Genomic DNA, 14,623 nt, shown 5'->3' with positions numbered 1-14,623 from the left:
AGTTGGTTATCTACTACATTTCTTGCTTTCTAGTATCATGTGGTCAGCAACTCCTTCCCCTTGGTTAGCACCCAGTGACACCAAGGACAATGAACAGCACCTAAGCAGCTGTTTAAACTGCATGAACAGAGAAGTGTTATGCTTTTTTTCTAGCAGCACAGGAACAAGACTAGCATGGCATCTTTGGTAGATGTATTACCAAGTGCCCAAACAGCAGAGCACTTACGTGAAGTTTTAGGTTATTTCTTTGAGGTGGAATAAGTGAAATGTAACAGTTATTTTCTGCCTCATCATTACTGCTGGAACAGAACACCTGTAAAAATGTTTCTTTCTATGTTGAATGAAAAATTTCCACAGGAGGCAGCCTTTGGGAACAGAGAAAAATGTGTGGGGCTGGATTTTACTCTCAGAGGTAGACGGAGGACCTCTGTGGGCTGCGGGGCTTCTGGAAGCAGAGTTCATCAGCTGGTGTCAGCGGGAGCTGATCTCATGCTTATCTGATGGCAAAACATAGCTAGCAAACTGCTAGTGTTGCCCCAGCAGTGATAGGGGAGTGAGGCTGCAGAGCTCGCTCAGGTTAAACATGCATACTTTCAGACAAATTTGATGAAAGGGGCTTCTAAAGGAAGAAGAATAAAAGCCTGAAGCAGACAATATGATGCTAGCCCTGATCTGGTAATGTGACATGAATTCATTAAATGAGATCTGTCCGGGTATCTGTTGGCCACAGGAATGGTTGAAGTGGCCTCTGCTGCAGGTTGGAGAACTCCTCTTACCGGAGTGGGCAAATAATGGCAGTGAGGGGATAATTGCTATTCTAAGCATGCTGGCTACTGGCCAGCTGTGTATTAGCAGTTCTAGAGCTGTGAAACCATATTTCTGTAATAAAAGTGGAGAATAATACCTTCATGGAGATGACTTCAACCTTGGGACTGACCCAGGTTCACTGTAGTGATTGCTTTTGAATCAGTTAAGGCAGAGGGTAAGAAGGTGGTGCTGGTGCCAAAGTTTGGAGGTAACTGTTTGTTGTCTTTAACATCCACCCATTGTTTGGGGGCTTGACAGTGTGCCTTGCGTGATATGGTTTTAGTGTGAGGTGTCCCTGCCCATGGCAGGGGGGTTGGAACTGGATGATCTTAAGGTCCTTTCCAACCCTAACTATTCTATGATTCTATGATTTAGAGAACCCAGAAGAGTCGAACACATCCCAGCTCAGTAGCAATTTGGAGCAAAGTGCACCCTTTGAAGAGCTTGGGGTTTTATTTGTAGGTTTCTGAAAAAGAAGAGAAGACGATGATGTCTCCTGAGAAAGCCATTTTATGTGGGTCGGGTGCACAGCAGCCACAGAAGCAAGCTGAAGGCCTGCTTGTTTTTAAACTATGAACAACATTCAGAGATACCCTGTTTTTCTGATAGCTTTCAGCACTGGTTGCGGCTGAAGTTAAATGTAGAGCTACAGAGGCCTTTCTATGCATGCATAAATCTCAGATCAGATCCCACATGGAGAGGAGAACATAGCTGTAAATGCACGGGTAAAATAGCAAGTCGACCTTCCTCTCCTTAAAGACAATTGTGTTTGTTTCCCCTCCTGCCAATCCTATCCCATAAATCCCCCGCTCTCCATACTCGGAGAGTTCCATTTTGTTACCTACATTCTGTCAGTAGACTTTACAAAGATCTCTAACACATGTTATAAAAGTTATTGCCATAGTACTATATATAACAGCTTTGCATAAGAGAATAGAAGGCTGCCACATTTAGAAAATGCAGGTGCTATGTAAGCCCCTTTCTGAAAGAAAGAACTTAGCTCAGTTTCCTTTGAAGAACCAGAGACTTGAAATTGAAAACTGTATTAATGCCATTGTCTCCTTGTATCAGCAGGTTCCAGAGAGATTCCTGGAAGTGGCTCAGATCACATTACGGGAGTTTTTCAATGCCATTATCGCAGGCAAAGATGTTGATCCTTCCTGGAAGAAGGCCATATACAAGGTCATCTGTAAGCTGGACAGTGAGGTCCCCGAGATTTTCAAATCCCCAAACTGCCTACAAGAGCTTCTTCATGAGTAGAGAGTTCAGCAGCTATTTATGAATGTATGAAAGTAGCAGTCCCCTTCTGATGCCCAAGTCATGTGTGTCCCTATTTTAATTTCATATATATGTGTATTGCATACATATATATATGTATATGAAATTCGACTGTGATCCCTCATGGATTTAAGTTTTCAGTTCCGAGGGGATGGTTATTTTACTTCAGCCTTTGGTTTACTTTGCCCGAGACCCTTAACATTTGAAGAATCAACGGGGTTAATTTTCAGGGAGAAGAGTTTGGAAGAGTGTAAAAGCCTGTCTTAGCAAGTTAGGGCATTATGTTTAAAAATGCTTTGTCAGATTTATTGCTTGCTGCAAAGTGGCATTTTGTCTTAGTGAGACTAATGTCATGGCACAATACTACAGACAATGAAGTTTATATTACGTTTATACTGCTAAAGGTCTGAACTCTGTGGAGTCATTTCATAAGCTTGGAGCTTTCTTTCCTTTTTTTTTTTTTATTTTATATACTTTTTAACCAAGAACCAGATTTTGTTTCGTACTTCAAAAAAAAAACCACAACAAACCCTAAAAATACAACATCCATTTCAGGTACTCACTCCTAGAAGTGATAACCCCAAAAGCAAACCCTATTTTTCATGCTTTCCTTACAGAAATGATGGATATCCTGCACCACTAAGCAACACGCCAGGTTGTTGTTCTAAGTTGCAGCAAGGGATGTTTGCACAAATCAAATCTTGCAGGGTGAGGCCAGTAATTCATGCACAATTTTGTACCAACCCCACTAATCCTGGAATATGGTCAGCTTATTAAAGTGGAAGCATTTCACTCTCCATAGACTAAAAATGAAACCTTCAGAGTCCTATATTGCCATGTCTCTGTCTTGAAGTGGCATCAGTCCCTAAATGTATTATTTTCTTAGTCCATTCTGCCCCCCCAAATCCCCTTTCCAATATGCAAAGTTTTTGTCTGTTGTTTAACATCTGTCCTGAAAAGCACTTTTTTGGAATGATCTTAGATCTAGTAGAATAAAAGCATCTTCACCTCACAGCCCTGAGGAAAAGGGACAAAAGACTTGTTTGTAGCTGTAAAAAAGAATCAGTCTCTTCCTTATCAGAGGAATAAGAACTGCATTTTCATAAAAACTTAATCAATCATATGCAAAATTGGCAGAGTCCTCCTGTCCCTGCGGGGTTCCGATAGCCACATTGGGGGGTTAAAATTACAGTAAGTGCAGATGTAAAACATAAGAGATCTGTTTTAGCAATGGGCTGCACTTGTCTCCTGAAGCTGGAGCTAGTCTTGGCCAAAATCTGAGTGTAAAGTCCACAGTGAACCTGGGTTTGCCTGAATGCTGTATCAGCAGGCAGACAGCAAGCGAGCCGCTAGTTCTCGTGCTGTCATCAGTGGCTCTCCTTTTCTCGTGTTTTCAGAAAGATACTGGCTCCACAAGTTTGGGGGAAGGTTCAGTATGCTGTGGCACTCTGTGTTTGTCCTTTTCTCTGTCGTCTTTTGTATGGATGCAGTAAGAATTTATGTTATCATCAACAGTCTTTTCCCCTACATAATTCAATCTGAATCTTGAGGAAGTTCCTAATTAGCTGCGAATTATATTTAGACCATTGAGGATATTGGGATCTTATTTCTTTATTTTCAGATTACATTTTGATTTTGGAGAGTGAAAGTTTACCCACGTGACTAAAGAGCTGACCTGATCATTGCAATTCCACTTCATTTACAAATACTGCTGATAGACAGAAAAGTATGAAAGCAATTATTGTTAGCATAAAGCCTTACAAACCTGCTGACTTCAAATTAAACAGCACAAGCCTACGATTCCCTGTCATTCTTTTCAAGCACTGGCAGTATCTGTGGAGTATAGGCAATGCAGACAATAGCATGGGATGAAGTGCCAACATTTTCACTATGCATTAAAAGCAAAACAAATCTTCTTGATCTTAGACTCCCTGAGAGTACCTAATACTGCACTTATCCTTCATAGACAGGATGTGTCTTTTTCTTCCTTTTCTTCTGTTTTATTTTCTTTCATTTTCTTAATTTCTTTTTTTTTAATGCATGATTTGGTAAACATTACACTTCACAAAGATGTAACTCCAGTGAATTCTGAGTAAGAAAAGATGAAAATTGTGTTCATGCACTTTTTTGATTTATGGGAAGAAGTGGCATAAATGCTCAAGTTTGAACCCAGTAAGTTCATCATTGGCATCCCATCAGATACTGCATTGTCACCTTGAACATAAGAAAGCAAAGCCATACTTTAGTCATACTATGTGGACATACTACTAGCTACCATCTCAATATGTGATTTTACCATTGCTTTTATTATGTTTATTATTATTATTATTAATATTATTGTGGATGTTATTATTATTATTATTTGGCTGCAATGTGATTCACATAATCTAAATAAGTGAAATTGTGTACTCAACACTTGATGTTGTTGCATTTATTTATTTATTTATGGGTAGCATAATCTCAATAGTAAATGAGGCATAGGAATTAAGAGTAGAAATTTCATCGTAAAAGCAAAATAAAAACCTCCTTTGTCTGAAAAAGGAATAAATGAGAATTCGATCATTTCAGTTACGTGGTTTTTCTGCATTTTATAGCCATATTGCCTTTGTGCCTCCCAATACACCTAAAATTAGAAATACATGGAAGAGCTCCTACTAAATCGCAAGTAGAAACCAGTCTCTTTCAGACGACCTCAATACGAAATGGCTAAAAGGCAGGAGGCTACTTTTATAGTAATGAAAAGTTTACACAGGGAAAGAATTGCAAAACCCGTGTAGAAACCCCATGTTGCCATTCATTTACTGCTAATTCAGATTTATTTCTGCATATAAACTTGAGGTTATAGTCTGTGCCTAGACCTTTAATGCACCAGCGGAAGGAGAAAACAAAATCCTTCAAAATACCAGTTTTTCCCCCCACAAGTACAATTGTTCTTGTGCCTTCTGTGGCTTACAATTTTCATCTTTTAAACTTTATTTGTCAATTCCTACAGCTGCAATAAACACTGATTTTGGTTGGGTTTTCTTTTTCCGGCTGTTTGACATGATGTTGATAGCTATGCATATTTTGTGTCTTTTTAAGAATTAAAAAAAAAAAAAAAAAAGAAAAGAAAACAAAAAAACCCACCCCACAAATAATAGAGAAAAAAAACACAAAAAAAAAAAGAAAAAAAAGAGAAAAAAATAACACAAAAACAAAGCAGGAGAATACGTTTTTGAAGCAGAGAATTTTTAGAACAGTTTGATAACGCAAATTATTTTTTCTCAATCGTTTGAGCAGCATTCGAGTTTTGGAAATTCTTGTAGAAGCCAATTTTTTGTAACTGTGGTGCAAATCTTGTGTTTTCTTAGCCTGAGGAGAAGTAGTATAGAAGCAATATTTCATACGTGACATGTGTGCATATACATATACATATGTGGTCACGCACACGGGCGGAACGTGCGGGTGCATGTATGTATGTATGTATGTATACACAGCAACACACACACAAAATATGCGTATGAAGTGAAAAGCTTACCTTTTTCCTATCTAGATTAAGAATTAAACCTATTTTAGACATTTGTTATGTTTTGTGAAAAGAATGTTCTATTTGCAACTAGAAAACATTGAATTCTTACTGTATCTCTGGTTGTTTAATGGGAACGTTTCACATTTAATGGTAAACACGTGGAAGATGTTAGAATGTAGTAATTATTTAAGGAAGTGTTCACCCATGTATTCCTGAGGTTTGCTTTGTGCCTCTGAGTATTATTTAATTCAAGTGTTTTTAAGTTTGCAGAATCTTTGTTACTGTACCAGGTATGTGGGTGAACATTGCAAATCGAGGGGAACTTTTATAAAGCAATGTAAATATTCAACCTTAACGGCTGTTCTTGCATAAAGACATAAGATTTTAATAACTACATTCTGAAAACATCTGTTGAATTTATAAGAAACACTACAGTAACTGTGTAGATAGTTGAAAGCATTCTTGAAAATCCAGCTCTCTACTTGAAAGAGTTAAGTCTCTTTCATCAGATGTCAAGGGAATGGGTAATACAGTTTCTGTAAAATTGCAGATTTCTTTTTCTATGTATATGAAGTCAGTTAATAGAAAAAAAATGTTGTTTTTTTTTTTTCCACAGGTTAATATTAATTAAGAAATAAAGGTGAAGATTTTGTGGCTTTAAAGATAGGATTTTCACCAGCAGCATTGAAAGATTATACATATATATATATATATACACACACAGAAAGATATATATATATATTAAAAATGGAAAGTGGTTTACAAAACCCCCAAAATGAGCACTGTACATGAGAAGTGAAAGCAAAAACTATATTTGCCATGTGTATTATATAGCAGTCATTGGTGTTAATAGTGCAAATGTTTCCTTCTGGTACCAACTATGTGTTTGAAAATTCCAATACGCATTGTTTTCAAAAAGCTCCCCTTAAGGAATGTAACTGGTTTATATGAGTAAGCAGTTACTGTATTGCACTTAAATGTTCTGTTGAAGGAAATGCAATTTTGTTTTCTGTAGAACTGTTGGTTGTAAACCATCTATAAACGGAAGCTAAAAAATGCTCATATTTTGAGCTGGGATGAAAACTGGTATTTAACCTTTGTATCTTCTTAGGAATATCCTTTTTAGTGTATGAAAGGTGGTGGCACTCTGACTTCATGGAGTCTTTTCATCTGAGCCAGTCACCTCTCTCCCGAAGCAGCCACCTTCCAAATGCACAAATATCCTGGGATATGTAGAAACAAATCTAGAAGAAACAGCGAGCTTACATTTTTTCTCTTAAATGCATCCTTTCTGCATTAATTGTACCACTCGAGTGAGATATTAGACAACCACAAGAACCATCTCATGACCACAGAACATCTAAGAGTCAGAAGTTAAACACGAAGGCAAAAACAAAAAAGCCTCTTTAGGTTGCTTTTAATGCTGCCCAGAAGAGTCAAAGGTTAAGGTTTAAACTGATATTGTCCCAGCCATTACTCATATGTATATAGTTACAAAAGTGACAAAACACTGCCTTTATATTATTTAGCAATATGTTGTAAATAGCATTATTAAGCTCTTTTTTTGTAATAAAGACCCTTTAATTTGAAGATAGTTCAATAACTGAGAAAGTCAATTTTGGATTTATTTTTCTTTTTTCTTTTTAATTTTATTTTTTAGCTAGAGGCAATTTCAACTGTGGATTTTTTTTTTCTTTTTTTGTTGTTGTCTGTTGTTCTGAAGACTTTGCATAATTTATTGGTTTAATTTATCCTAATTTATTTGATGGTGTACAATTTTGTATTACCAAGGATGTACTGTAATATTAATTGATGACAAGATAAAACAATAAGACTCCCCTGTCTGTTTGGGAAACAAAAGGTGCAGTAGACAATTGATTGATAAAAAGTTACAATTCTAGCTTGGCAGCTACTAAATTTAAGAGAAACACAGGAAAAATGTTTGGGGGGGGATGGATTTTATTTTGTGTGTTTAAAGCTTTTGTATACTCTCCAGACTTTTACCTTTTTGCTTTGTACCACTTAAAGGATACAGTAGTTCAATTGCCTTGTGTGCCTTCCATCTTCTCTAAACTGAATGTATGTGCAGTATATATGCAAGCTTGTGCAAAATAAAATATAAATTACAAGCTCATTGCCATTGTCTAGATTTATTTCCAGAAGATTCTGGTGCCCCGTCTCAAGAGGGGGACTGCTCATCCTCATCCTCTGCTGCGGCCAGGCTGTGCCTAATGCTTGGAGCCCTCTGAAGGTTTCCTTTTCCCCTTTGTTGGAATTATTTATTAATGAAATTGCCAGCCCTCTTGCAAAATGGATATAATGATTTATCTAAGCCGGTGTTCTACCTCCAGAGCTGGTTAAGATAATGAATGTTATTTTGCAATAGTCTATCAGACAAGGAATAACTCCCTGCAAGAGACATGTTAATGTCTGAGGCCCTTTAAATTAAACGTAGCCAACTTGAGCTAGAAAGTACTTGTATTTATGATGTTTAATCAGGCCCTGGATATACCTGCCATGTTGGTGTCCTGCAGCGGGGAGTTCTGCAAGTCAGTGGATGTAGAATAATGCTTGTTTTGATGTGGCTCATGTTTGTTCCTGTTGAAGGCAGTGTCCAGATACCATTCCCTATTAGTTTTATTACAATCATCCTTGGATCACTTCCTTTGCAAGCTATATAATCACTAGCATTCTATATAGACTAATCTGTTCTTATACAGTTCCTCAAAATGCAAGTCTCACTGTTTTTCTCTAGGCCTCTGCTATTTCTGCTTTTTCATATGCATCTTAACATTTTGAGGTTGAGTGAACCTTTGATTTACATTGTCTGCGTTGCAGACATGAACGGTCTCTTTTTGGCTTAGAATTGGTGCAGATGGCAGTAAGATGGGAGCTGATTTGGATCACAAAATCAGGCAAGAATTTTCTGATTTTGAAGAAGAAACATGTTAAAATTATATTTTAACCTGAGGTCATTTGTTTTCAGGACCTTTCTCAATTCAGACTCAAGACACGGTAGAGATGAGCTGGATTCAGCTACCCTGTAACAACCAAATAAATACTTCATATCTGCAACAGCAATTAAAACTCCATGTCTTTTTATGCAACTGGGGTTGCATTTGTTGGGCCACATCAACACCAAGGTGTAAAGGAGGTCTATGGAAGGTCACGGAGTTGAATCTGCGTAACTAATGGTCATTTAGTTGTAAGATCTCTGGTTTTACTGCAAACAAATTGCCTCTCCTAGTTCACATCTATCCACATCACCACACCAACATACTAGAAGCATTTTCTGGTCAAAATACCTGACATTCAGACAATTTCTTAAGGAACTGTCTGCCCCACAGCACTTACTAATTGTCTGTGTATTCAGGAGGTTGTGATGACCATGGCATGGTGAGCAGGGCAGACTGCAGTGTCTGGAATGAGGAGTGTGTCAAGGTCCCTGGCTCATCCACTCCAGAAAGCCTCCAGCCTTGAGGAGGTCCTCTGCCAACCCTGTTTCAGAGCAAGCACACGCATCCCAGGAGGAAACTGCTGGGAAACTGTGAGAACGCTTTCCTTGTCAGAGGGAAGCCAAAGAGAGAGTAAGGAGACTAAACCCAGGCAGCTGGTTAAGCACAGCCTAGCAAAGGCTTACAAAAGCAGCTACAAATCACACGGAAGGGCTTGGGTTTGTGTTAGCTATCAAGACTTAACTAGATAGAGGAGGAGGAGATCATCCTCAGGTGTCCAGTTAATGGACCAAAGGATGCAGGCTGCATGGGTGGTTGCTGTCTGGCTCTGTCCCCTGATCAGTTCTTCTCTCAGATACACTAGTTCTATGAAATACAAGACACTATTTGCCATTGTACCCTGCAGTGGAAAGCACACAGATCTCTAAATAAGAAATCCTAGCTATTGGCATCTCAGAATACTGCAGGAGTTCAGAGCTAGACTGGAACTTGGCAAGTAGTCCCTGTCATTGCAGAGGGCCAAATCAACTTTCCCAGGCTTCAAGCACCCTGAAATGATCCAAATTCTGCCGATCTGGCCATCTGTGCTTGGAAATCCTCAGTTCCCCTAATACCTGGAATTTTTACAACAAGGAAGATACTACGTTCTAGCTTAAAAATCATAAGGAAGACATGAATAGTCCCTGACCAAGGCAAATAGAGCAATTTTATGTCACTAAGACCATCACTAGGAATTGGGGTTTTTATACACATCGCATAACTGAGAAGCCAAATGTAGAAGACTGCATTTTGTGATGTGAGAGCCTGAAAGGGTTAATCACTCTCATTTTCTTAGTCTGTACCCTTATTTATGCCCAGCCTAGGTTGTGCCAACACAATTTCTATGGAGATGATCCCTTCTGATCCAGTCTTCCCTCTTTGTTAGGAGGGAAAGGGGACTGACGGGTGAGTTGCACTGTACCACTGACGGTGTTTAGGAAATAACAGCAAAGAAGTTCATTACTCTCTGCAGTGGGTTACAGTGATTTCCCAGACAGACTAATCTGATTTAAAATTGGTTAAAACCACAATAACGCAAAATAAATGAAATCTTTGCTCAAGCTACAATGCTAATTCTTGCACACAGCTTATGAGTATCACTAACCTACCTGTGCCTCAAAGAGGTATCTTTTATTTACATATTCATTTTCTTTTCGATACTCCAATGAATTCTTGCTGGCTTGGATTAGCCTGGCTCTTTCCAGACCTGCAGAGCGGAGTGAGACGCTGACTCTGGTGCAGGGAAAGGGCCCCCCCACCTCTCTCCGCCCAGTGTTTGGGAGGCTGTGATTGCGTTTTCATGAATAAATCCTAGGCAAGTGAATTGTGGTACTTCCCATTTATTTGGGAATCAGTGTGAACAAACAAACAAACAAACAAACAAGCTATTTGCTTCACAACAAAAAGCATGAAAATGAACTGCTGTTCGCGCTCAAAGGCAGTTAATTGCATGCACAGTTTCATTTTATTCTTTAAAATTCAACTTAAGGTTGAGTCTCTAGCTAGGCAAAAGAAAAGGAGGGGGGAAAAGGGAGGAATATGGCACAGATAGCTAGCTAAAGAAATACTACTGGCTCCAACGTAAATATGTTTGCAGTTTGCAAGAGACCTGCCAGTCAAGCAGCTGTGGGAGGTAACAGGGGAGAACGCATAAGAGGAAAAAGTCTTGTGGCAACAGTGGCCAGTTTCATTATGGCCACTGCCAGACTGTGAAACAACTCTGGGGGCTTGAAATCCTATTGCCTATTAAAACTGGGCATGACAGCTCTTTTTTATGCTTCACCAACCAGAGATGGAACTGTGTCCTAGGGGAAATAAGGAAAAATATTTATTACAAGTGTTTAACACCTTTTAGTACAAAACAACCCTAATATGCAGCACTTAAGGATAATTCATGCCAGCACATGTAAAACCAAAGGGAATCGCTTATCAGCTCAATAATTTGGTGAGGGCTTTTAGAGGAAGAGACGATGTTCCAGTCAAAACCCCGAGCCCAGATTTCTCTGAAGTGGAGGCACTTTAAATTGGTTTTTTCGTATTATTTTGACAATTTCTCAGTAATGGACACAAGGTTCTGTCAACACACCCATCCCCGGGACTGCACGCCTGCCTGCCCTGGGCTGAAGAGTGGCTGGAGACTTACCTGCCCCTCATGCCTGGCTATAGCTGCTGGTGTGTTTAAGATAGCTACAGAACAGTTAAGGGGGGGATCTCCAACAGTCCGCAAGGCTGAGATTTAAACTGCTTTAAAGGCTTCTCTCAAACGTGTGCACCCTGAGCCTGCCTTAGGTTGCAAACAGCCTGGCAGTCTAAGGATGCTCGGGTCGAGGGACATATTTCAAACCTTTCCTAACAGTATGCGGGTGTTTAGAAGCAGCAAAATATAACATGAAATTTACTGCTTTCTTACATGAACCTGTAACAACTTCCCAGCTTCTGGTGAAACCTAGACCTGGAGAGCTCTGCCATGCGCTGAGCTCCAGAGGGGCAAACCTCAAGCGCTTCCACAAGGCTGAGCTCAAAGCTCTGCATGTTGCATGTCCCTATTTCATAGACAGTGAAACGGAGATGCAGGATGCAGGACCTCCCCCACGCCCACTGCAGAGCCAGGACCAGCACCCGGTGCTCCAGCCCCTCACCGTGGCGCTGGGGCACTGCCAGCCCTCAATGTTACTTATTAACACTCCCCGTTATTCGTTAACAACCCCAGCACAGGCTTCCTGCACAGCCCTTGCAAAGCCCCTGCTTTATATTGTGCAACCCATGTGCTGCTGCCGTTCCCGTTTTATTCCCTAGCAGAAACCTTGCTTCCGGGCATCCTGACTGGAGCCGATATGTTAAAATACTCTTTACCTGGCCATCTGCTTTCACAGAACCTGGGGGGAACCACAGAGAAATGGGAAAAGCCCACCTGTGGCAAGGATTTCCCCCCGCCTGCAAGCCAGGTCCACTTCCTCCTTGGTGCTGGTGCGCACCGTGGGGAAGGGCCTGCTGTTAAACAGTGCTCCTGCCCTTCCAGAAATTTCCAGAGTATTCCAGACCTTCACTGGGGCCACGGCCAGCTGCCTGCTCTGGCACAGGGAGGCAAAGGGTGACTGTCCCTGCTGCTGCCCTGGGGTCCACAGGGCTGGACGATGGAAGCAAGGGTTTGGATCCCCCCTGGAGCTGGAATAGTTCTCACCCGTGGGGTGATGCTGGTGCTAGGGCACCACTCCCCTTCATACAATGCCCTCCTGTATTTCCATATTCCAGCATCATTCCATGTCTCTGAAGGAGGGAAGGGGAAGGACTGTGGTTTTGACAAGGTAAATGTGGCAGCAGCCCCAGCAAATAGGCATGTATGCAATCCCCAGCAAAAGACCTGTACAACTGCCCTGTGATTCTGGATCTAGTGTCATAATATCACTTGCTCGATTCAGGATTTGTACAAAACGTGGCATTCTTTTTCTCTTTTTTTTTTAATGTTAATAAATAACATCAGTAATATCTAATAATTATTATAGTTATTATTAACCTTAAGGAACTTTGTTCTTCTGCAGATATAAATGCAGTGTATTTATCCCTAATCTGATTTCAAATGACCTGAAAAAAAGGATGAATAAAGTGCAAGATAGCTGCACAATAGGGGAGAAAACGGTGGGGGGTAGGGATGGGGGGGGCCCATGAGGGTGTCAACTGCAAAAGAAAAGAAATTATCCCAATTCTAGCACTGCTGGAAAAACGTGAAAGTTATTGCTGCACAAAGAACCTCTTGAACTGCTCTGCCTTCCAAAATTTCTACTGCACTCTCTGCAGTTACTTGTGTATGGCAGAAGCAGCATCTTTGTATTATATGAACAGTCTGCTTCATAATCAAATACCATCTGTCGCTACATCTGAACTTGTTTTCAACATCTGTGCGTTCTGGTCTTAACAAAGCTTTAAAAACTAATTCAAAAACTTTCACAGATCACTGACTAAATATGTACATTTACCATCTTTCATACTGGTTTAAAATATTTCTTCTATAGCTGCATCCCCTTGGCTGGGAATAGTTAAGATGTATACACTGAGTTGCTTTATTAAGCTTATTTTCTAATGGCCTTGGGTAGCCAAGTGCAAAAGAGGGACACTTGCTCAGGCACCGAGAGGACCCATCATATTCTTTCTTGGTGCCAATACAGTCCCTTTCTGCCAATGAGAAACCTGAAAGTTGATCAGCTACCATACCCCAATTACTCAAAATGACACTACAGATAAAACTGCAACCAAGGGGAGAATCAACTGTATGGCTTATATGCTGCTAAAGTGTGTCTGAACAAATGGTGAAGTAAAATCATGAGAGCCCTCAGGAGGATAAGTACGTTGTTACTTTGCACATGCTTCAGAAATGTGAAGTACATCTTTACAGAACTTTTGGCCAACCCCCTGGCAGATGTTGACCAGTTTTGCTTATGTATACATCAGTTGCAGAACACTAAAACAGAGATTGGAAATTTTAATTTAGTCAAGGCAGTTGGGCTAAAATGATGGCTTTTGTTGAAACCATTAAATAGAGCTGCCTAATGAAGTACAGTACAGCACTGGCAAACCGAGCCCTGATGAGATGCAGCAGCTTCCAAACTGCAGCCCTGCAAAGGGAAAGAAGGAAGCTTGCAAGTCTTTAACTAAAGTGGAATGGCGACAGCCCTTGTAAAGCTGCGTTTGATTTTGTGTTCGAGGGCAGAAGCACTTGTACATTATCGCCCTGACATTTTAACCATTAGTTGGAAATGTGCCGTTGCAGTTCCTGCCATATATTTCTCAATCCTATTTGTTAGAAAGTGAGCTAATAGACAGCGTGATGAAGTGATCATAAATTCACTTTCAAAGGGCATTTGGGTTCAGAGCCTAAAGATTGAATATGGCAAATTCTTAGGCACAGGGAAGAAGGTGGGGGCCAGGAGGGTCATTCGCACTGATGGCTTCAGTGATTGATTCCACTACAGAACTATATTTGCCCTTTACTTGGCTGTTTAACACAGAATAGCTATAATAGGTTCCCAATCCATTATTCCTTTTCCTCCTGAGGTCACTATGGAGTTGAAAGAAAATATAACCTTGGCTGTGATAAAATAAACTTTAACATTATCAGGTGTTTGGAAATTGGAAGGTGCCTGATTGCTTTATATAGGATACACACAAACACACACACACACACACAAAGGGTTATAATATAATCCTCCATGCTGCCTCTGACAAATGGTTATTACCACCCAGCACTGGTTTTTTGCTTATGCAATAATATGATGTCATGCAAGCCCACACAGCCTTGAAATTCTTCTTATTATATATGCCTTCCAAAAATCACACGCAGCATGCTTCTTTTTCAGTGGTGGCTAGCAGCCTTTCTTCAAAGATAGGTGGCTTAGGAAAAGATCTGCTCTGAGAGAGAAAAAACCCTATCTGAAACGCAAGATGAAAATGAGCATTTTAACACAAGTCATCCCCCAAATATTTTCAATAATTAGGAGGGACTTATGCTCCATTTCACTGGTTTATGTGTTCTATAGTATGG

At 40.1% G+C, this 14,623-nt stretch overlaps 1 protein-coding gene across 1 annotated transcript in view; it reads left to right on the top strand.

Moving 5' to 3' along the window:
- PROX1 (prospero homeobox 1) overlaps positions 1-5,204 on the top strand; it is a 46,900-nt gene extending 41,696 nt beyond the window's left edge. Inside the window, exon 5 of the mRNA XM_061475437.1 lies at positions 1,882-5,204. Within this exon, the coding sequence (XP_061331421.1) occupies positions 1,882-2,067 (186 nt within the window). The 3' untranslated portion in view covers positions 2,068-5,204. The remainder of the gene's footprint in view (positions 1-1,881) is intronic.
- Positions 5,205-14,623: the final 9,419 nt, after the last annotated feature.

This window comes from Pezoporus flaviventris, unplaced genomic scaffold, assembly GCF_033815535.1.
Source record: "Pezoporus flaviventris isolate CSIRO_AGI_PZ_B2104156 unplaced genomic scaffold, CSIRO_AGI_Pfla_v1 ptg000083l, whole genome shotgun sequence".
NCBI lineage: Eukaryota > Metazoa > Chordata > Aves > Psittaciformes > Psittacidae > Pezoporus > Pezoporus flaviventris.
This window is presented reverse-complemented; position numbering and strand designations above follow the sequence as displayed.